This window comes from Argiope bruennichi, chromosome 2, assembly GCF_947563725.1.
Source record: "Argiope bruennichi chromosome 2, qqArgBrue1.1, whole genome shotgun sequence".
Taxonomy (NCBI): Eukaryota; Metazoa; Arthropoda; class Arachnida; order Araneae; family Araneidae; genus Argiope; species Argiope bruennichi.
In genome coordinates this window covers 49,641,548-49,665,076 of record NC_079152.1, presented here as the reverse complement: position 1 = coordinate 49,665,076, position 23,529 = coordinate 49,641,548, and the positions used below count along the sequence as shown (strand labels likewise).

The following is a 23,529-nucleotide window of genomic DNA, read 5'->3' as shown; positions in this document are numbered from 1 at the left end:
TTTTATGATCTTTTACACTATCTATATTATTAATCCAATAAATCAATTATATTTTAAGGCAAGTTTTGGTTAATATGAACAGGATATCCATTCAAATCATGACCATACAGCTAATTTGTAAAGAAAATACGCCAATCAGCGCTCAGGTTTCTCAAGATTAATTGGCCTAAGATTATGAAAATGTTGAGTTTTTCTAAATTTTTATCATTCAAAGTTTCATAAATCAGTCTTAGTTGATCGTGGAAAATAGAAACATTCATTCATTTATTTAAAATTTGGTGTGTCCAGAATATTTCTCAGAATATGATAACTTACAGCATTAAATTTAGACTTCATAATTTTTGAAATATATTTATAGGTCAGAACAAAATATTATTATTGATTTCATTTCAATCCTTTTGAAAGCAAAACTAAAAACTGAATTTTATGCTGAATCTGAGAAATTTTTGTTGAATTATTCTTTGAGATATTACATAAATTATGAAAAATATTTTGTAATTCACATGACTTAAATACCGAATGATTCTGTTTGCAGTACTCATATTCAATAATAATAATAATAAATAAATAACAATAAAAATGATAAATAAAATAAAACGCTTGGTTTCATTAAAAAATATCTTTATATTAATTGCAATCTCAGCATTTCCACTTTAAATTTAAATAGAAGTCTTACCGGAAATGACAACAAATTAGGAAAATACATATAGTAAATTGAACGAAACGATCTAAACAACAGTATAAGTTTAGTATGACTATCAAAATTTGAAGATTAAAAATGTTTTTTTAGAAGATATTAAGAGACAAGTTATTTGAAATATTTAATTGAAAATTGTAGCGAGCGGTAATACTGGCGAACCGGCTGGTCGCCAAAGGCGGCTATTATGACTATATATCTGGATGAAAACATAAAACCTCATCTCAATATTGTCACGAAGATGCAAAGAATAAAAGGTCACAAAGTAACACTATATCAAGTTTATTAGCTTTAAGCAACTTGTAACATGCAGGTGATGAACTGATCCCTTTGCTTGTAGAACTCAGAATTTATACTTTTACAGAATAATCTAGAATTATAAAGAAGGTTATAGAAGCTTCTAGAACGTTAAAATGAATAATAAAAAATTCAAATTAAAGTTCAACCTTTAAATAAATGCGACTTGGCTGTGACTCGAACCCTTGACCTATGCTTTGCAAGTGCGTACTTTACCTTTGAGCCACACTGACTATGTGCAGATCTTCCTTTTGCGGTAAAAACTAAGAAATTTCAATTATGTATCCCCCCCTTCATTTTAGAAGTCTTCATGGCAATTTGATTAAATTATGAGAAGTGTTCGGATACTTTGCAGCATTCTATACAAATTCTTACTTTCCTTTTCTTACTAAGCAGTAAGTCTTCTCTCAAGCGTTTAACCAGCACTCTTTGCAATAAAGTTACATTTTTTACCTTTAAAATAAGGACTCTTAAGTCCAAAGCGAATAATGAAGTTTATATCAAGGAAATGTATAATAATAGTTATCAGAAAGATAACTTAATTTCAGTCAGGATATATTCAGGTAAAAAAAAAAAAAACAATTCAGAATGCATAGAAATCAGCTATTTTATTACTGACTCCGTTATAGCAGTGGTTTTATTTGATTTTAAATTGATGAGGATAAGATTTTATAAGATGTGATGGAAGTCTTTTTTGGCATACAATTTAAATAGTACAAGCAATCTAACAACCTACTGAGTATGCGACAATTAAAAGTAACGTTTTTATTTTAATTCAAAAATGTCTTATTAAATGTTTTTCTTAGAAAATAGTGTATTGTTTTAAAAACTGCAACTTCAAGTTACTGTAAAAGTTTTCGTATTTTATATTTTAATGTGCTATTTTGTTTACTCTTTTTATTGCTATAATATTTAGTGTATCTGAACTCTTTAAATATGTCAAATGTGCCTAATATTACTTCTCATATTTTTTATCTGGAGGTTTAATTTTAGTATAAATGATTTTTATTTTACATCAAGTATTCAATAACAAAATCTGGAGTAATTGTGGTTAAAAAATTCATTTTCCCGCTCGAAAAATAAAAAAGAAAAGAAATGTAAAAAAATCAAATTAAAAAAAATTTAAAAAAACGAAAAGCAAGAAGAAAAGAAAAAAAAAAAGAAAAGAAATGCAGTAAGTAGAAAAACAAGACTGAAAAAAATTACAGGATGAATATCTTGGAATATTGTTTATCGTGAAAGGAAATATCCCAATGACAATAAAAAAAGATGATGTATTTCTCTGTATAATGACCATCGAATAAATCGCAAGTTAGTGTAATTATTCTCCACTTAATAATGTCGACAAAAGCAAAAAGTACTCTCAATTAGATAATGAAAAATGCACAGAAATATATATAAATATCGATTCAAAAAAAATTTTTTAACAAAATTCTGAAAAGAACAACGTACTTTCATGGTGCTATGTACATGAACTGAAATGAGAGAAGATTATAGTTCAAAAGTGTAAATATGTTTGCGATAAATATTATTGTGACCAAAAAAAGTACTTGGAATGAGGGAGAAAACAAAAAGTATCAATTTATAAGTCAAAATATTTTGCATCTCTTCCGATTGCATTGCAATTCTGCCAATGTTTCCTCCAATCATCAAAACATGCCTTAAAGTAATTTTTAAGAAAACTCCTCCAGAATTCATAGCGAATCATCTTTTATAGAATTAATGAACTCAAACTGATGGTCACAAAAAGCCAATTTCAACTTTGGAAATAAGAAACAGTCATTTAGTATCATATTAGGTAAAAAGGAGCCTGCAAATACGAATAGTATTTAATGATTTTTTTTTGTTAAAAATTTTCGAATTATAGTTTCAGTGGGAAAAGATTAAACACCCATAAGTCATCCCTCCACAATTTTTGTCGTTTTTGATGTTTTCCATAGAATAAATTAATCAGAAGTGCCTCTAATTGTCAAAGCACGATAACTAAGCGCCAATTCTTTGACCTGATTAGCAAGTTGACGATTAGACGTATTGAATGGTCTTCCGTAGCAAGATCCATCTATGACGGATTCTTTACCTTCTTTATAGATTTTTATTCCGCTCAAACACTTTTTTTTTAAAGCAGTTGTCTTTAATGGCTTTTTGTAACATTTCAAATATTTTTAATTTCGAATATTTGACTCAATTACATTAGCAATTTTAGAAAATCGACTAAATTAAAATTTTATTTCATTAAAAACAAATTTATTTTCCTACTATAAGATGAAACTAATTCGCAACTGTTTCCAAATGTTTTAATGAATTGTAAGAATATTTGATAAAAGTTTGAAAAACAATATCTAGTATAGACGGATTTAAAATTAAATAATCCGGAGATTTTCTTGTCATTGTAGTACATTCTAGAAATCGCGTCTTAAGAGCCTTTACAAAAAACGGCCTTCTTGAAAGAAATTTATTTAAAAATGTAATTATACAGACTTTGACTTTTATGATTTTAAAGAGAAAAGAAATCATGCAATAACATTTTTCAATTTTCCATTTAACCGACATGTTTTATTAAAAATGTGAAGAAGGAAAATTCTAGAGTTTCTGAACATAAAACATACAATATATATATTTTTTTCTAATCTAATAGTTTTATCTACTAGTTAGTTTGCACAAGTTAGTGTATTTATTAATGATGATATGAGTTATGATAAAAAGTTGAGTTATGAGTTATGATAAAAAGAAAACTTTTTGTATTATAACCTTTCCCATTGATAAGAACCTACAGTGAAAGATTTGATGAAATAAACAAAAAAAAAGTTTTAATTTCCTGATAGCACTCAAAAGCATTTTGTCGAAAGAAACTTAAAATTGATTTTGAAAATTAGAGAAATTAAATTGCACTTAAATAGAATTGTTATTCCTGAAAAAAATTGGTATTTTTGATTTTAAAATGAAATTATTACACAAATAACTTTTGTGTAATAATTTACTCTAAAGTTGTAACGAAAAAAGAAAAAAAAAAAAACGTAAAATGTTTAGTTGACTTTTAAATAATTAAAAATTTGATTAAAATCTTAAAGCTCCCTTCTTAATCGACAACTTACTTTCCTAGAATTAACTGCCGGCCATATTCTTAAGGTTCAACAGCCTACCTGCAAAGTGTTGCATTTTGTTTATCCAGTTTTTGAAACAAGAAATTTTCAGAAATATATGCGTGCCTTAAGTTATTATTAAATTCAAATATAAAATAATCTGGTAAATAACTTAAATGAAATCAACTATATATATTATAAATTCAAAATTGTCAATGCAATTAGTAGTAAACTTATCTTAATAATGTTAATCAATACGAATAATTCTATAAGCACAAAACTACAGTAAAAGAATCAGAAGTAAAATCTAAAATTATAAATTTTTTATGACAAAAAAACAAATACTTATTTCCAAAAAGAAGAGATTTATTCTTAACCTTACTGTCATCGATTTTATAACGGTAGTAAATTCAAATTTTGGAGTGGGGTATTTTACTTTACATAAATTTCGAGCAAATAAATTGAATCTATATACAGAAATCTTTATTTCTACCAAATATTCGAAAATTTTGACTTTTCATGATATTTATTAGTTTTCAACTTAAAGGAACAAATGTTAACTGCAGATTTAAGGAAACAGTTGTAATTTTTTTAAGAAATTAATTTATTCCAGCTTCGAAACTCATCAAGGATACATTTTTTTTTATTCCGAAATGTTTAGCTTCTACTCATTAGCCTATTTAATGGTTTCGTGGCTTCCGTTGTAATAATTTTTTCGTTAAAAATATTTCTCCTGATTTTAAAAATAATGATTTTAAGTTTATTGTACGGACAAGACAATTATTACATTTGATTTGATACTAATTTTTTTTAAAATTATAATTATTTTGTAATACGATTAGAAACTTAAAATCTATTCCTTGATGAATTCTTATAAATTAGTTAAACGTTTTTCGCTTTAATCAGTATATCGTTTCACTTATCTAAAAATTGATGTTTTTTATTTATTTTATCGAATTCTATGTGCCTAATTATTAATATTAATATGTAGCAGTTTCAATTTTTAAAAGAAGAATAAAAGAAATAATTAAAATAGATAAAAGGATTGACAGAAATACAACAGATTATTTGTATTTTGAAAATCTAATAAAAAATAAACTGTGATTAACAATTTTCCACAAAATACATTTTATTGACTTTGTTGGTGAAATTCCATATTAAGTTAGCGTATAAACCATATAAATGAAGTTCTGCGTTGTTCAAAATAAGTTGATTTGATATTGGTTCGAGAAAAAAAGCATTTCTAATCCATATATTCCATTTCCCGATCAATAGATTGTGTACCTTTAAGAATAATTTGGAAGGTAAAATTCGATAAAACAAAAAATAATAATTGTGAAAATCGTTTATTTCAGTCTATATATGCATGAAAATATGAAGAATGGGAAATGTTTAACATGTTTCGAAAATTTTATTAAAGAAAGCAAACGAAATTTTTTGAGTCTAGAATTATTGTGAATCAGTCTATAAAAAATGACGAAATCTTGTAGAAAGAAGTCTAAGATTGGAACATATGTAGTCGTTCCATAACTGAGGAATGTAACATTAATCCCAAAACAGTTTTGAATCATTCGAAGTTTTCTTTGTGCAAAAATAGGAGTTCGATGCTTACATGCTGTATGATTACCTGTGGAAATTTATTTGTATATAATTTCTTTTATGGGGTTATTACTGAAACGGAATTATTTTATTTAATTCTGAAATATCTTATCACAGATTTTACAAAAATGGACAATAACGTCCGAAAAAAAATATGTGGTTGAAGATAAAATTGTCAGGAGACGATGAAAATGTTGGAAATGGATGACAAAATTTTTTTAGATACGATGTGATTGTAAGAATCTCATACCTGATAAGGTGTATCTACACAGATGATAGATTTTTTTTTAATCTAATTTAATAGGAACAGCAAGTTTTTCTTTTTAAAAAAAATAAAGAATTTCTCTCCAGAAAATGCATTTATTCTATTCTAACAATATTGGAGCTCATGAATTTTTGGCAACCTGTTAAAACTCGTGGGAGATGAACTATGATGTTTTGATAAATTTTTTGTATAATATTGAATTTGAATCTCTAGGCTGTCTTTGTTTCATTCTTAGCAGTATTCTTTAAAAGATGAAAAGCTAGCTTTAAAATTATCTTTTTAAAAATAAAATTTAAAAAAATCTACGTTTTTACTAAATAAACATAATTCTTAATTAAAGGAAATTAGAGATTATGGTTTTATCAAAATCAAAACCTTTAATCAAAGTGGCACATATTTATTTTTATATGCCACATTAGAAATACTCATGTAAAAATGCATAATTAAAGATTAAAAAAATTGTTTCATGCTTAGTGTACAATATGAATTAATTGTTTCCAGAATCAAAAGTTTCTTACCATCATGTGAACTGAAATGTCACATTTCTTTTCAGCAATCTTATATCGTACCTTTACAGAGTTGCCTATATTTATATAAGATAGTTGTATAGAAGTACAAATTAGCTCAAATAGGCTTATTTAAGAAATTTCAAGGTTTGCAATGCATAATAGATGGATGCAGGCGATTTTTTAGGACTGGAATATTGAACATCTTATTTACTTAAAAAAGAAAATTAATAGTAAATATAAGGCAAAAACTGAAGAAGTGTTATGGAAGAGTTTAATAATAATAATTAACTGAAAAATAGAAATTTTTTATTATAAATTTAACTGCAAATATTCTTCTGCTTTCATATCAATTTTTCTTTACTCATTTCTTTTATAATTATCTATTTTTGTAAGAATTATTCATGAATAATTTATATTTCCTTTAATATTATTTTCTTCCACCACTATGAAGCCACATATAATCAAATGGAGATAAATGTGAATCACATAAACTACTATTTAAGCGCAAAATTTGCTATGTGTATGGATTTTAAAAATACATGGTTACTCTAAAAGTTCTCAAAGAAGGCTGCCGTATATTGAAGCTTTGATTTCAAATAATACCTAGATGTTCAAGATCGATATGTTCTATTAAAAAATTACCTTTATCATAGATCCTTAAAACAAGAAATTGTGTATGTATGCTCACTCATGCGAGGCCGTGCGCAAAAAAGAAACAGAAGTAGCTATGCAGAAGTAGCCTCTAGAAAGAAAGTAGCCTCTAGGTAGCGCTCTTGTCTTTTTCGCGCACGGCCTCGACTCATGTCGGATTAAAAAAATACCAGAACTTTATGATAATTTTTATATTTGTGACATTCTAAAAATAAAATATAGGAATATGAAGATGAGATTAAAATTATTTCTTTCATTTTTTACAAATGAAATGTCCTTATTTTTGGGAGTAAAGTAATACACACACATTTTGAGAAAGTCTCCTAATTTTAAATAATCAATTTTTGGTAAGTACTTTATAACTTGAATTGGAATTCATTTAAAAATCCTAAGAAATGCTATGAAAGTTTAATATTATTTAATACATTTTATTACAAAAATAAATTTGTTAAATCACATTATTAACAAAACGTTATTTTTTTTTTTATTCTTTGAAATATTATTTTTCGATTACATTTAATTTTTGATGTTATAATTTTTGTAATAGGAAATAATTTTTTTAAAAGGAACTTATTTTAAAAAGAGAGTACAAAAAAAGATTATGTTGTTTAATTTGTATGGAATCGGAAATAGAAACAGATTCATTACTATTCATGCACTCTATTCCAAGTAGGGATTGCAATATCGGACCAAAAATTTAATACCGGTATTCGGCATTTTTTAGATCTTAATACAGGGATACCGGTTTTAATACCGGTAGTGGAAATTTTAGAAAAAGAAAGAAAACACAGGTGTTTCTTTGTTTTATTTGCCAGTTTTATTAGAGAGTGTAAGTCCTATTTCCAAAATTGTTTTTATGAATGAATATTTATATTTAAATAGCGTCTATTTCTTACACTTGTCCATTTATCAAATGTAAGATTAAATTTTTCACCATTTACTTTTAATTGTATTAGCTCGTGTTTCAAGGAATTGCGAACACCGTTATTGTAGTGTACAACAGTTCTTCTTATAGTGGTAATTGATTTTGGTAGATTTTTAAAACCCCTGATGGATAGCGATTTTCTTAATTCAGTAGAAGTGCAAAACACTCGAAATGGGAAACCATCTAATGCTGTCATTTTACTTAAAATTTCATCCAAATTATCTTTTTTTTTTTTTTTTTTTTCAAAATAATCCGTTTGTACTTCCTCCGTTTACTTTAATAACTCTTGAACATTATTTACATTGTGCCACCATATTCTTTTCATCATATAAATAATCAAAACAAACCGAAGTATTATCAACTGATTTTTTGCGTTCTTTAAAGTTATTCTTATTCTTGACCCGCCACCTTGGAAGATTCATTAACAGTATTTTATCACTTCTCTTGATTGTACGATGCGGCTTTGTATTCATTGCCTAATTAATTTCGCCTGTTAGGGAAACATAAAAACAAAAACGTATACTATTTTTCTATGTTGGCGATCCCTGAACATATAGTGGAGACAATTTAAAAAATTTTAGTAAATACCGAAAAAACGATATTTAAACTTGTGAATACCGGTATTACAAATGTCTCAAAATGCCGGTATTCGGTATTGCAATCCCTACTCCAGTTTTAGAAGAAACGTAACTTATTTTGGAAAACAATTACACAACGATAATTCAATAGCATTAAAGTTTCACATATATATGTATATTGTAAGGACCACTACCACACACACCACAATGGATATATTACGGGAAGTACTTGCGATGTACAATATGTTAGGAATAAAAACGAACATCTTTGTTTTTCTATAATTTTGTAATTTTGTGAATACCGGTATTGCAAATTTCCACAAATAGCTCAAAATACCGGTATACCTAATTCCAAGAAGGAAAAAAGTTTGATTATCTTGTTTTGAATCATTTTAACTGTCCATTATCTTTCTCATCATATATAGAACAATACCTCTCGGGGCCAATTTAAAATCCTTCAAATAACAAGATAAAAATCTAACCTTCAGTAAATGTAAAAAAAAATCATTTTTAATTTTTCCTTGATCTTATTTTCTTTGTGCAGATGAAATCAAATTTATATATCTATTTATATATATATTTATTATATACGTTCCTTCTATCACTTCAGTGATATTTATAATTTTTTACAGAGAGAATTTGGCTATACTGAGAGAATGGAATCGTATTCACAGGTAATATTTCTCTATATTTGAAACTCCTTTTTGTTTCCTCTGTAAAATAACTTTCTGAGACTATAGTATATATTGAATGTAAAAAATTAGTTATTTTAAGATTTTTTTAGAAATTCTTTTTTTTTAAATATTAATGCTTTTGTTGAGGATTCTAGAAGCTTATAAACCTATCGCGTGTGAATAAATTTATTAAGCTCTTATAGAAAATGAACCGTTATAATATTTTTTAGTTAAGTAAAAAAAGTTACAGAAAAAAGCAAAAGCATTTGAGTAATTCGGAGAATCCCATTTTGGAAAGCGAAATAAATTTAAAAAATATATATTTTTGGTTTTTATTAATGCATTAATAAACGATACACTTTTGATTTACCGAACTGTAAACAAACCAAGTTTATTTTTGCTGATTAAGTTCAGGTCTACAGAAGAATATTACAGAGAGATCTTCAAAATTAAACAGTGACATTTGTGTGTTTCAAAGTAATTTTTAGAAAAGAAAATTGGATAGCTTGTTTAACAAGAGTTTGGCATGATTTATTATGACATTAAATATATCGTTTAAAAAAATCAGATTTTGATGAAGGATGAGGAAATAATAAAGAAAGAAACTTGGTAGTTTTATCATCAACACTAACAAAATATTTATTTGAACATTTAACAACTTGTGATATTTAATAATTCTAATGAACTTTTTAAATAATAAGTATTGAAAGAGAAAAGAGCTCAACGGTAAAACTTTGCTTCATTTATATCTACTGTGACATCAAATATGGATATCAAGTGGCTTCATTATGAACGAGTTTTTGTAGCTATAGTAACTGTTAAATATGAGTAAAACAATTAAACAATTTGCTATGTATCAAGCATTCTTTTTTTAAGTATGTCAGCTGTTTTCTAGCCCGTGATTTGCTGTTCGTCAATTGAGACTTAAGGTAAAATCGTTCGAACAACAACCGTAACCTCGGAAATTTTTTCTGGTTATTAAATGCTTATTTAAAAAATGCCTTTTTTTGAAATTCGTCTACAATTTTGAAATTTCCTTAAAATTTACTTTATACTTTTACTTACTTTTAAAATCGAATTTTCCTTTTCCTATATCACTAATATTAATACTTTTTTTTTATTTGTCAATTCGTGGTGATGTCGAAGTTTTACCTACTATTTAACCGTATGTAAAAAAATGGTTAATAATCTACCTAATTTAAAGTAAATATGGTAAATTAGAATAAATGGGAAAGAATTCTGAAAAGAGCATAATTATTTTTTCATTCTAAATTGATACTGAGATTTATTGTAGGTACAGAATTATGTTCTACAGGACTCATTAAACAATGTCTTTTCCCAAAATAATTTTTAAATTAACAGCTTCATTTACAATAGTTCATAAAGCTCCTAAAAATATCTATTTCGATCCTAATCATAATAATGAATTGCTTTGAAAAAAATATACATTTGAAGTGATTAAAAATTGGTTGTATATAACCTCAGAATGCAATTTATTGGCTTTTCTTTGTCACTCGAATCATTTTTTTTCTTTGGCAAAAATATTTTTAATTTCAAGAAATTATTTATGAAATTATATAAACTATTTTAACTACCTTCAATTTAAAATTATTTATAATCGTCTTACTTCCAATTTTTTATGAGAAATTATAAGAAGAGTCAGACAATTTATAAAAATAAAAATGATAGAATATTCTGAAAAATGGAAAAAATATTAATTTTACAGAACGTAATTTGATTTAACAGAACGTAGGCAATCTACTATTCACATTTTCTTCTTTGACACGTATACTTTTTTTTAAAATAAAATTTTTCTTCCATCTATTTCAAAATACAATCCAAGTCATACGATACGATATAATGTCTATCTGATAGTTGGAAATCATAAGCTGGCATTTCAACAGGGCCTCTGAGAAGATAACTTGTGACATTTATGACAAATTTCATACAACAAAATGATATATATATATATATATATATAAAAAAAAATTCTGAAACCTTTCCATATATATATGGGAAGGTTTCAGAATTTTCTATCTGTTAGAATCTTTTTATCTCAAAATATTCCATTATTCCATTCAAGAGCTAAGTGTTGTCTCTTTTTACAGTATTGTATTTCTATGTATTGAATTTTGATAGTCTGGAATATTTTTAGCATATCAAGATTACACAATTCGGTGCATTTTTCTTGAATATCAATGGTGGTCTGTTTCGGATTTTTTTTTCTTGTATAAATATCTAAAATTATGAAACTATCTTCGTTCAACTAATGACTGGAATGCGCTGCTCAAGTTCCATTTTTTTCAGATTGTCAAGACGGCCAGGAATGCTTTTAACAAAGAACTCACGAAACCACTTGATTTTCGCATTAAACAACTGAAAGCCTTTCATCGAATGCTAGAAGAAAACGGCGAGGATTTGATACAAGCCATAAGTAAAGATTTAAAAAAGGTAAAAATATATAATTAATCTTTTGCGGAACTATTATTCATTATTTTTTGATTCTGTAAGATATTTTATTCGTTAATATGCACTTATTTCATGAACAATTGTTTCCTAATAGATTTACTCATCTTTTTTTATTTGTATTCTATGCTAGTTAGCTAAATTGCATTGTTAAATTTCAAAAATGTAAGCTATTGGTTAAGATCGTAATAATTTGATAAAGTAACATAAATTTATGCATTAATCTCTTATGATCCCAATGTTAAATAGAATTTGGAAGAGTTTCAAAGCATTCTTAGTTTATATTATTCCACCTATGGAAACCAATTTATCATGTTGCTTGGTTATCCTTTTTAGCTCCTTTATTTTAAGAATGTCAATGATTTTCAATTTTAATTAAACAATTTAACTTTTTTTAGCCTAGAACAGAAGCGCTACTTGCTGAAGTTGAAACAACAAAAAACCAGATCAACGGTGCTTTATATGATATTTACAAATGGGTTCAACCAGAAAAGGTAAGCAGAATAATGTAATAATTCGAATTATTACATTAGAGTTGTAAGGATAAAAGAAGACATATTCTTGGAAAATGAAAGAGGCTAATAATGAAATATAATTCTCCAAAATATTTAAATATTTAAAGAATCTTATACAATTTAGCAAATTTATCGTGTCTGCTTTTGTGCAATATCAATAACCAATTTTCCTAGCAATCTCTCTACTTTTCATATATTATCAAACAAAAAAGATGTATGTTGAAAAGAATGTTCATTAATTTTGATAAGTAGCTAGATAAAATCGCTAGTTATTGAAAGACATATTCTCAATTATGTGTTTAAAAAAAAGATTATCATAAGCGAGAGTCCTTTTGAATTATATGTTTTAAACTATTGTTACAGGAAACTATAAAAAGTTTCTGTTCTTAATTCTTTGCAATCTAAAAAAATTAGTAGACATACATATTCTTATGTAACTATAAAGGCTTAAATCAGTGCAGTAGGCTCATTACGGCTGGCAATCGAATTTACATTAACTTACTGATATAGTGTAATTTTTATAATTTTCAAAATAGACAAAATCAAAACTAAGCACCATTACACATTCATGGCACAGGTTAATTTTTAGACTGCGAAAGATTAAATCCATTTAATGAAAGCAAGTATAACATAAAATAAATTCTTTTAGCCCTCGCAAAATCGAGAGCAGTTTTAATCACAATAAACCTGGTTATCAATATATAGATATATATATATATGGTGCTTTCAAAGCTAATTAAATTGTACGATGAATGATCAGAAATCGTAATGCCATTGTAATATAATATATAATTTAAAAAAAAATCCTACCTGTTCATGTGAAATTTAAGAACTAAATTCAAGGAATGCTGTGACTTCAGGCATTCTTCATAATCTTATAATATAATAATAAAATGGGCAAAGCCCTTAAAAAAAACTCAAATTTACAACATTTTGCATTGCATCATCCAATTTTTGTAATTTTAAAGAAGTGACCAATTCTTTTAACGTTATAAATTATATTTTAATATTATAAATTATATTATATTTTATAATTATGCTTTCATATTATTATTTGCATATGACTTAATTACTTGCATTTACAGATACGAAATTTTTTTTAAACTATTAGCAACTGAATTTAATTTTTCTTTTTGAGAGGAATATGAATATGGGTTAAATTTGTTTGTTAGAGATTGGCTTAGGATGGATTTTTCATAAATCTTTACATTATTGAATAATGTAAAGATTTATGAAAACGTTATACGAAACTGCCATATATCAAACGTTAACGAAACTGCCATATATCAAAAGCCGTATAATCATACGGCTTTTGATATATGGCAGATACTTAAAATTATACTTTAAATTGTTTTGAGGGTTCCTTCCGTGATCTAATTTCATCAGTTCGTCTGAGCTTCAATCTACAATGAATAGATTTTGAAGGTACCAGGATCTTGAGCCATAAGGCGAGCGCCTATAGCACCTGTCTAAAACACCGCCAAAGGAAATGAATCATGTGTAATTGTAAAAATACAACTGATGTAATCCAATCTAACATTTAAAATTCAATATCATTTTTTTTTCCTTGTAGACAGAGAAAAATCTCATTTTAATGCTGGACAAAACATACATCGTACCGCAACCTTATGGCGTAGTGCTCATCATAGGAGCGTGGAATTATCCTTTCCTCTTGGTGTCTTCTCCGTTACTTGGTGCCATAGCTGCGGGAAATTGCGCCATCGTGAAGCCATCTGAAAAAGCTCCTGAGACTTCCAAAATTCTGAAGAAACTCATTCCTCAATACTTGAATAAGGTAAATCAATGAAATCTTTTTATTTGTATGAAAGAAAAATTTTCATCAAAATGTGTACTGTTTTTGAAAAAAAAAAAAAAGTTTTTTCCATACTAGAAAAAATTACAGTACTCTTTTCTGTTGCATATCACACAGAATACAAAATATTATTTATCTTCCTCAGCAATAATTAGTGGCAATTTTTTAAGAATTTTGGCTATGGAGCATATAAGGATGCATTAATAAAATATCTAAAAAAGAAAATGTAAACACTTTTCGAAAAGTGTTTAGAAAATGAAATTAAATATTCCCGTTTTTAGTCTTATTTCTCGTATCAATAAAACTAAAAGAGAAAATTTTAAACGTTCAGGCATCCATTCTACTCTTTTTAATAATCAATTATATGCTACCTATTCTAGAGTGGAATTTAAAAGCAGACTTTGCATACATGAGCCCAATCATCAAGATTAAAATTGTCTTTATCTAAATGCTTTATAGTAGTCAAAGTAGATTAATTAAGTATTTTTAACTGAAGTTCGGAGTTCTAAAACTTTTAAAGGGATTGAAAATATGAACTCGTAAACTCTACAATTTAATTTAAAGCATTCAGTCATCTTTATGTTTTGCTTATCCTGCAGATCACTCAATTTTTAATATAAATGGTAGCCATTTTTTGCTGAAATGATGGCTGCTAGTCTATTTGAAAAACTATCGATTAGTTTTTGGAGTACATTTGCTAAAATTGTACGCCATTGATCACACAATTTTTAATATAAATGGTAGCCATTTTTTGCTGAAATGATGGCTGCTAGTCTATTTGAAAAACTATCGATTAGTTTTTGGAGTACATTTGCTAAAATTGTACGCCATTGATCACACAATTTTTAATATAAATGGTAGCCATTTTTTGCTGAAATGATGGCTGCTAGTCTATTTGAAAAACTATCGATTAGTTTTTGGAGTACATTTGCTAAAATTGTACGCCATTGATCACACAATTTTTAATATAAATGGTAGCCATTTTTTGCTGAAATGATGGCTGCTAGTCTATTTGAAAAACTATTGATTAGTTTTTGGAGTACATTTGCTAAAATTGTACGCCATTGATCACACAATTTTTAATATAAATGGTAGCCATTTTTTGCTGAAATGATGGCTGCTAGTCTATTTGAAAAACTATCGATTAGTTTTTGGAGTACATTTGCTAAAATTGTACGCCATTGATCACACAATTTTTAATATAAATGGTAGCCATTTTTTGCTGAAATGATGGCTGCTAGTCTATTTGAAAAACTATTGATTAGTTTTTGGAGTACATTTGCTAAAATTGTACGCCATTGATCACACAATTTTTAATATAAATGGTAGCCATTTTTTGCTGAAATGATGGCTGCTAGTCTATTTGAAAAACTATTGATTAGTTTTTGGAGTACATTTGCTAAAATTGTACGCCATTGATCACACAATTTTTAATATAAATGGTAGCCATTTTTTGCTGAAATGATGGCTGCTAGTCTATTTGAAAAACTATCGATTAGTTTTTGGAGTACATTTGCTAAAATTGTACGCCATTGATCACACAATTTTTAATATAAATGGTAGCCATTTTTTGCTGAAATGATGGCTGCTAGTCTATTTGAAAAACTATTGATTAGTTTTTGGAGTACATTTGCTAAAATTGTACGCCATTGATCACACAATTTTTAATATAAATGGTAGCCATTTTTTGCTGAAATGATGGCTGCTAGTCTATTTGAAAAACTATCGATTAGTTTTTGGAGTACATTTGCTAAAATTGTACGCCATTGATCACACAATTTTTAATATAAATGGTAGCCATTTTTTGCTGAAATGATGGCTGCTAGTCTATTTGAAAAACTATTGATTAGTTTTTGGAGTACATTTGCTAAAATTGTACGCCATTGATCACACAATTTTTAATATAAATGGTAGCCATTTTTTGCTGAAATGATGGCTGCTAGTCTATTTGAAAAACTATTGATTAGTTTTTGGAGTACATTTGCTAAAATTGTACGCCATTGATCACACAATTTTTAATATAAATGGTAGCCATTTTTTGCTGAAATGATGGCTGCTAGTCTATTTGAAAAACTATCGATTAGTTTTTGGAGTACATTTGCTAAAATTGTACGCCATTGATCACACAATTTTTAATATAAATGGTAGCCATTTTTTGCTGAAATGATGGCTGCTAGTCTATTTGAAAAACTATTGATTAGTTTTTGGAGTACATTTGCTAAAATTGTACGCCATTGATCACACAATTTTTAATATAAATGGTAGCCATTTTTTGCTGAAATGATGGCTGCTAGTCTATTTGAAAAACTATCGATTAGTTTTTGGAGTACATTTGCTAAAATTGTACGCCATTGATCACACAATTTTTAATATAAATGGTAGCCATTTTTTGCTGAAATGATGGCTGCTAGTCTATTTGAAAAACTATCGATTAGTTTTTGGAGTACATTTGCTAAAATTGTACGCCATTGATCACACAATTTTTAATATAAATGGTAGCCATTTTTTGCTGAAATGATGGCTGCTAGTCTATTTGAAAAACTATCGATTAGTTTTTGGAGTACATTTGCTAAAATTGTACGCCATTGATCACACAATTTTTAATATAAATGGTAGCCATTTTTTGCTGAAATGATAGCTGCTAGTCTATTTGAAAAACTATCGATTAGTTTTTGGAGTACATTTGCTAAAATTGCACGCCATTCTTGTAAAAGAAAACTAATCGACTCTATTATGCATAATTGTGATTCAACTGGAATTTGACGTTATAATTCATCTTATGTTTATGCAATAGGATTAAGATTTGGATAGTGAGTGGAGCAGTCCAGTTCCTCAATAACTAATAATGTCAATAATTTAGTTCTATGTAGCCCATGCTTTGTTGGCGAGAACATAATCATGTTGAAGCGAGAATGAAATTTTTCCAAATGTTGAGTCAACGCAGCAGCATGCAATTTTCCAAAGAATAGATTAGAATTTATCCCTGGATGATTAGCATATTTCTAAATTTTATGTAATTTGACACAATTATTTAAAAATTATCAATTTGCAAAAAATCATTTGGCATTCTGACCATAACTATGCTGAACTAGAATATTCATATAAGGTGCTCAATGTATATCTGCTTTTGAAATTTCATAGAAAGATTTGCTATTTTTCGCGCATGCGCAGTTAAGAATATCCAAATATTTAAAATATTTTCTATTATTACTTACGATACTATGATACTTTATATTCAAATTCCTAGGAATATGTAAATCTATTTTGAATTTTAATAAAATATTTTCTTGATATATTATCAGGGATTCTATAAACTTGGCATAATTTGGCTGGAAATTCTTCCTGATATAAAAGGAAGAAAAGAAAGAATTTGGGGTTTATTAAAAGCTTTTACTTGTTATAATTGCGAAAATGCATGCAAATCATTGATAATTATTTGTGAAACGGTATGATCCCACATCATTTTCTTTTTCTTTAATTTATGGCTCGCCCTTTAAATGTCCAAGCCATTGAATTTTCTTTGTATTGAGAGTTCAATCATATTCTTTATTTGAACGAAGTTCAAGGGCAGTAATTCCAGCCTCTCTGGAGAAATTTAAAAAAGGATTTAAATCCAAACGTATCGAAATGCTTTTGATTATGTAGTGTATATGCTTACAATTGTTAATCCATCAGTTCTGCGTAAATTTTGTATTTTTGCCACGTCTGGTCTATCTTTAATTTTTAATTATCATGTGAATGAAATCTGATTACATAAAAGGGTTATTTTATTGTTTATTGAATATAATTTATAAAAATTCAAAAGCGGTGCATTGTTATCACATACTTTCCACAACTCTTCTTCTAAAAATTTTTAAATATTCAATATTTGTACCATCTTCTTGATTAAAGAAATCATCCTCTGAATTATTATAAATTGTTTTGAAAGAAGAAGTATTTTTATGAAATAAATTCTGTTTCGTTCGCCAGTAAACTTTTTTATCTAATAATAATTATTATATTTAAAAAAAGGAATGAAAAAAATGTTAATAATTATTTTTACACACAATTAATGTATTTCTTTTTATGAAGGAATGCTATCATGTGGTCACTGGGGGAGTTTCGGAAACGACATCCCTTCTGAAGGAGAGATTTGATTATATTTTTTATACGGGCTCACCACCTGTTGGGAAAAAAATAAGAGAAGCCTCAAACAAATATCTAACTCCTGTTACTTTGGAACTTGGCGGGAAAAGGTATGGATCAATTTTAGTTTTAAATTAGTCCAATATATGTATTTGTGAATATGTTTTTAAAAGTTCTGTAATGTAAGATTTGATTGCAAAAATTAAATAACTTATCAAATCAGATTATTCTTATGATACAAAATCATTTTTAGACGTTTTTTAAGAAATTTATAGAGCTTATGATAAATATTTTCTTTCGCAGCCAATTTCGATTTGATTTTGACACAATTTTTCAAAAACCGGCAATACGTTATTCTTCTAATCCTTAAATGAATCCCTGAATTCATATCGGAGTAAATTTTTCTAGTTCTTTGTTACTTAACTAGTTCAAAAAAGAATTTTATGAATTACATAAAAAATAAAAAGCAAGTTTAGATGTTACCCAGCAAGTTCTAATAATTCTTTCCCTGTCCAAAAATATGCCTGATATCAAATATGAAAGCAATTTTATGGCTGTTTGATTTTGAACAATAATTTCTTGTGTCTTTCAGGTTAAAATATTATTACCCGAAATGTTGAAAATCAACCGTATATATTTTAATTTTTTTTTCAAGTAGCATTTGCCATCATATATAAATGTTCCTTGAAAATTCTTGTAAAACGTGTGGTCTTTTAATATCTGTGTGTACGGTCCCGTTTGTCTCATCTACGTGCTATTCACCACTTAGGAAGAAAATATAACGAACATACTACTATTATGAAGACTACCATTTAAATGATCACTCATATTTCAGCTAAGATAAAATATATATTATATATTTTTGATTAAGTTAAAGGAGTCCGTTTTGCATAAAAAAAATGAATTTAAAGTTCAAAAGTACCTTTATGCTGAGGTATAAAAAAACCGTAAAAACACCAATAGATTTTTTTAAACAAATGAGCTATCTACTATTTTTTATTTTCATTCTAGCCCAGTATATATCGATGATGAAGTCGACATGGAGCTTGCTGTCAAACGAATTGTTTGGGGTAAAATGCTAAACTTAGGACAAACATGCGTTGCTCCCGATTACGTTCTGTGTTCAAAGAAAACAGAAGCCAGATTTATTGAAATAGCCAAGAAGACATTGTTAGAATTCTTTGGGGAAGATCCTGAATCATCCCCAGACTTAGCAAGAATTGTCAACGAAGATCACTTTCAGTAAAGTTTACTTTTATTTCATAAATTTTTTAACCTAATGTTTTGCGTTAAATAGGCAATGTTTACTTCTTTTATCCAAACAGCAAGATACTACATTGTGTTCTCAAAGCAGAGTAATATTCGCACATCTTTCATAAAATAATTTGTTTCCGAAAGAGATATTTTAAGAAAGAAGTTATTATTTATTATTAAGGTTACAATACTTTTTAAGCACATAAAGTTTATAACTTAGTTTATAGAAAAGTATTTCATCAAATTTCATAAATGTATTTTCATATAATATTTTCTAAACTATATTTAGTTCTTAGTAAAAAATAATTATAAAACATTTGAATGAAAATTGATTATAGGTTAATAAATGAAATTTTTGTGTATATAAATTATAAAATTTATTTTACGTTTTTTATTTATTTATTTATTTACTTTACAATTTTTAGTTAGAGAATAAAAAATATGATTTAAAAGTTTTAGAATGAAATATAAGGAATTTACCAATAGCTCATATTGACTACTTATATGAAACTAGTCACCTTTTAAGACCAGTTTGTCCGTCTAGATTATTGCTTTTTTTTAAAACTATTAAGCAATTAATATAGAATTCTTTTGCTTGTTTTCTAATATATATATATATATATATATATATATATATATATATATATATATATTTGTCTTAAGAGAACGCAAAAATCATTCTCATGAGATAATAATTTAAGAAGATAGGAGCGTCAATTTTTGCAGGCAAGGCATAGCGATTACTTATTTGATGACTGTTATGCCTATTTGCAGGCTCTATTAAACTTTCCGTCTGATGTGTATTTCTTTCGTATTCCCTTCTTTGACTGAATAGAGCTTTCGTTAACACGGCGAGCCCTATTTTGAATATTTATAATGATATTTTGAAGCTCCTTTAATTAGATATGCGAATCTTTGAAATAGGTGGAGCTGTAAAATCGTTCGGTAAAACAATTTGGAGCAATTGTGCGGTAAATTCAAATCTGACCATTGCCATTCAGGCCCACGCCTTCAGTAGGTTTAAAGATCATGCGACGCACGACGGCAGGGAATCAAAAAACAATTGGATCAACTTTCTTAAAAATTTCTAAAAGAAAAAAAAATATTTCCTTCCAAAAAATCAAATTTAACTTTTCATTATAACTATGGCGATTGAAATATGAAATCTCATTAAAACAAGCAATTAATCCCACTGCCCCTCTAAATGAAGCTATTATTGTCTTATTCTAACTTTTCTAAATATAAAATACATGATGCCTATGCGTATTTGTTGCAGTCATAATGATTTGAGCAACATTCGTTTTTTCAAACTGAAGATTTAAACTTATCACAAAAGAGGTAGTCGAGCCGAATACATGCGTAACTCCATTAAAATTTCAATTAGGAGAGTTTTTTGGTGCCCCGTATGAAGCACCTGAAGAAAAAAAAAATTGATAACACCTCAAGAAAAATGACGCCACCCCTTTAGGGACAAAAATTCTAAAATTCAATTTTATATCCTGTTTAATTCCAAGATATACAAAATATACTAAATAAATTATATACAAAATATACTTATAATGTTCTTGAAACTAAAATTTCTATATCCTTCAAGCTTTTGAAAATTCAAACATATTAAACTTTTTTCTGAAATAATATAGAGCAGATAAATATTTGAATAATATGTTCACGGATAGTAAAGAAATAACGTCTTTAAATGTTGATACAAGTTTTACTTTAAGAGCCGAAAACATAAAATAAAAATATATTAATAATTTTCTCACGAAAGCAAAGATTTAACTTGTGAATAACGAAGTTAATTTTACAGTAATTTTTTTTAAATTTAATAATCAAGTTGCTTTATGCATTTTATTAACATTTTCAGTCTCATTAGCTACAATACAGACATCATTTTCAAAAGTGAAAATTTTTTTTAATTGTCTGAGATCCACTTGGGTCAAGAGAGGCTGAAGAATTCTGCAATTATTTTTATTTAAAGGGATATTTTGCAAAATAGATATATAAATTTACTTATAAATCAATTTACTAAAAACAAAACTCGAAAAGTTCAGTTTTTATGAAATTATTTTGGTTTAAAATTGTTTCAGTTTATTTGTTTATTATATGCATGTTACTTGCTTTATTAACATGATCAAATACAGTTTATATAAAAATAGATTTAATGTGTTAATATTATTTAATATTAATAAATAACTGCAATATTATTCACGTATCTATATAACATATAGATATAGTATTTCTTTAGCTATACATTTTTTTTAAATATTTAATATATTTCAAATGTGAATTAATTTGTTTCTAATTGTAAGGTGAGGGTTTTAAGCAGTATATTTGTTATGTGTTTAGTATATCACTTTTGCTATCTTATTTTTTTAATGTAAATATATGTATAATTCTTTCCTAAATGTGATTGATGAATTTTAGAGTGGATTTCACACATTAAAAAAATGAATTCTACATTCAGTATCAAGCTAAGATTGTAAAAATTATACAGCACTTCAACTTTTTAAATTTTTTTCAATCTATAAAGCAAAAGTTATTTTCTTTAAAGAAAATATTTTTGGTTTCTTATTTGTCTCCTTTCATTTTGTTTCTAGTCGAGTTGTGAAGTTCCTAAGTTGTGGAAAAATTGCTGTTGGCGGTGACTACAATGCTAAGGAAAACTATATTGCTCCAACTATTCTTATTGATGTCAAAGAGACAGATTCAGTGATGCAGGAAGAAGTAAGTTACGATTTCAAAAAAAAAATCCATTTAATTTTATTTTTAAAAATTAAATTTCACTTATTATTTTAAAAATAAGAATTTTATTATACAATTAATATATTTTTCAATACTAAATTATATTAAACTGCTTCTTTTAAAATCCCTTCTAAAACGCACATGCATTATAGATTTGATTTTTTTAATTGATAGACTTTTTTCTCTTCATTTTATGGGCTATACCTTCATTTTAGATATTTGGTCCTCTGTTGCCAATAATTACCGTTCAGAGTCCTGATGAAGCAATAGAGTTTATTAACAAAAGGTAATGTTGCAATTACATTAATTTTTCTTCTTGTATTTAAAGAGCAACTTTAAGAGAATTATACATTTTATTTATCAAGGTTTTCAGAAATAATACAAATTACAAGATCCTTTAGCTGCCAGCAGTTTAATGAAAGATAAAGACATTAATAAACGTAGAATCAATTTTGTCTCACAAATCATCATGTTTGTCCGACGCAATCAAATTAGCTATATTAGTAAATCAAAAAGTTTATATTTTAACATGCATCGAATTGTTATTATATAATGTAGCATTTTATCTTCTAACTGTGGACGCAATGATTGGAAGATAATTTCTTTTCTGTAAGCAAAAATTTGCAATATCGGATTTTGATACCATCGATTTCGTGAGTCAAATGCACTTAAAACTTGCTTCAAGTCTTTATCATCACAAAACTCTTGTGGTGTAAAGGATTTTTGAGTTGATTCTAAAAGAAACAACTTTCCGTTTATTTTACAGCATTAAAATCGACTATTGTCTATTGGCAAGATCTACTCACAGAACAGATCTATTTATTTATTTATTATATAACTTTTAAAAGGGGAAATAGCTATAATGCCTTGGTAAGAAAGTCCTGAATTCAGAGTAAGAGAGTTCCAGGTTTGCGACCAATTACAGTCATATTAGTTGTATGCTTGGTGTAAATTTAATCTGACTTCGCGATGCTAACGTTTGCCTGCTGATATAATACAGAAGTTTGAAGAAAGTATGCTGGCTTTAGTGTTGTCATTTGAATACAATTCAAAATTATGTGATGTATTCCAGTATTTCCCTCTGTTGTTTCATTAAACTAAATCAAATTTAAATTTTTAACAAATCAACTGCTATTGTTAAAAACTTAATTTTCAAATAGAAAAAATGTAAAATGAATCTTATTTAGTACACTTTAGTAAGCAAAAAAAGAAACACTAGAATCATTTACTCGCCAAATATTTTTGCATGTAAAGTTTAAATAAAAGGTATTAGGTTCTCAAATAAAACATACTTAGCTGATTCTTATTGCTGTTGCATATAATTACAAATTAGTTAAAA

General features: G+C 27.0%; 1 protein-coding gene across 2 annotated transcripts in view; it reads left to right on the top strand.

Annotated features, from left to right (window-relative positions):
* Nucleotides 1-23,529, top strand: part of LOC129958301 (aldehyde dehydrogenase, dimeric NADP-preferring-like) — a 59,100-nt gene that overhangs the window by 20,848 nt on the left and 14,723 nt on the right. For both annotated transcript variants that reach the window (XM_056070693.1, XM_056070702.1), the window contains exons 2-9: nt 9,234-9,275; nt 11,583-11,726; nt 12,140-12,235; nt 13,830-14,051; nt 18,141-18,304; nt 19,206-19,436; nt 22,046-22,172; nt 22,406-22,476. In XM_056070693.1, coding sequence (XP_055926668.1) covers nt 9,258-9,275; nt 11,583-11,726; nt 12,140-12,235; nt 13,830-14,051; nt 18,141-18,304; nt 19,206-19,436; nt 22,046-22,172; nt 22,406-22,476 — 1,073 coding nt within the window. In that variant the 5' untranslated portion in view covers nt 9,234-9,257. The remainder of the gene's footprint in view (nt 1-9,233; nt 9,276-11,582; nt 11,727-12,139; nt 12,236-13,829; nt 14,052-18,140; nt 18,305-19,205; nt 19,437-22,045; nt 22,173-22,405; nt 22,477-23,529) is intronic.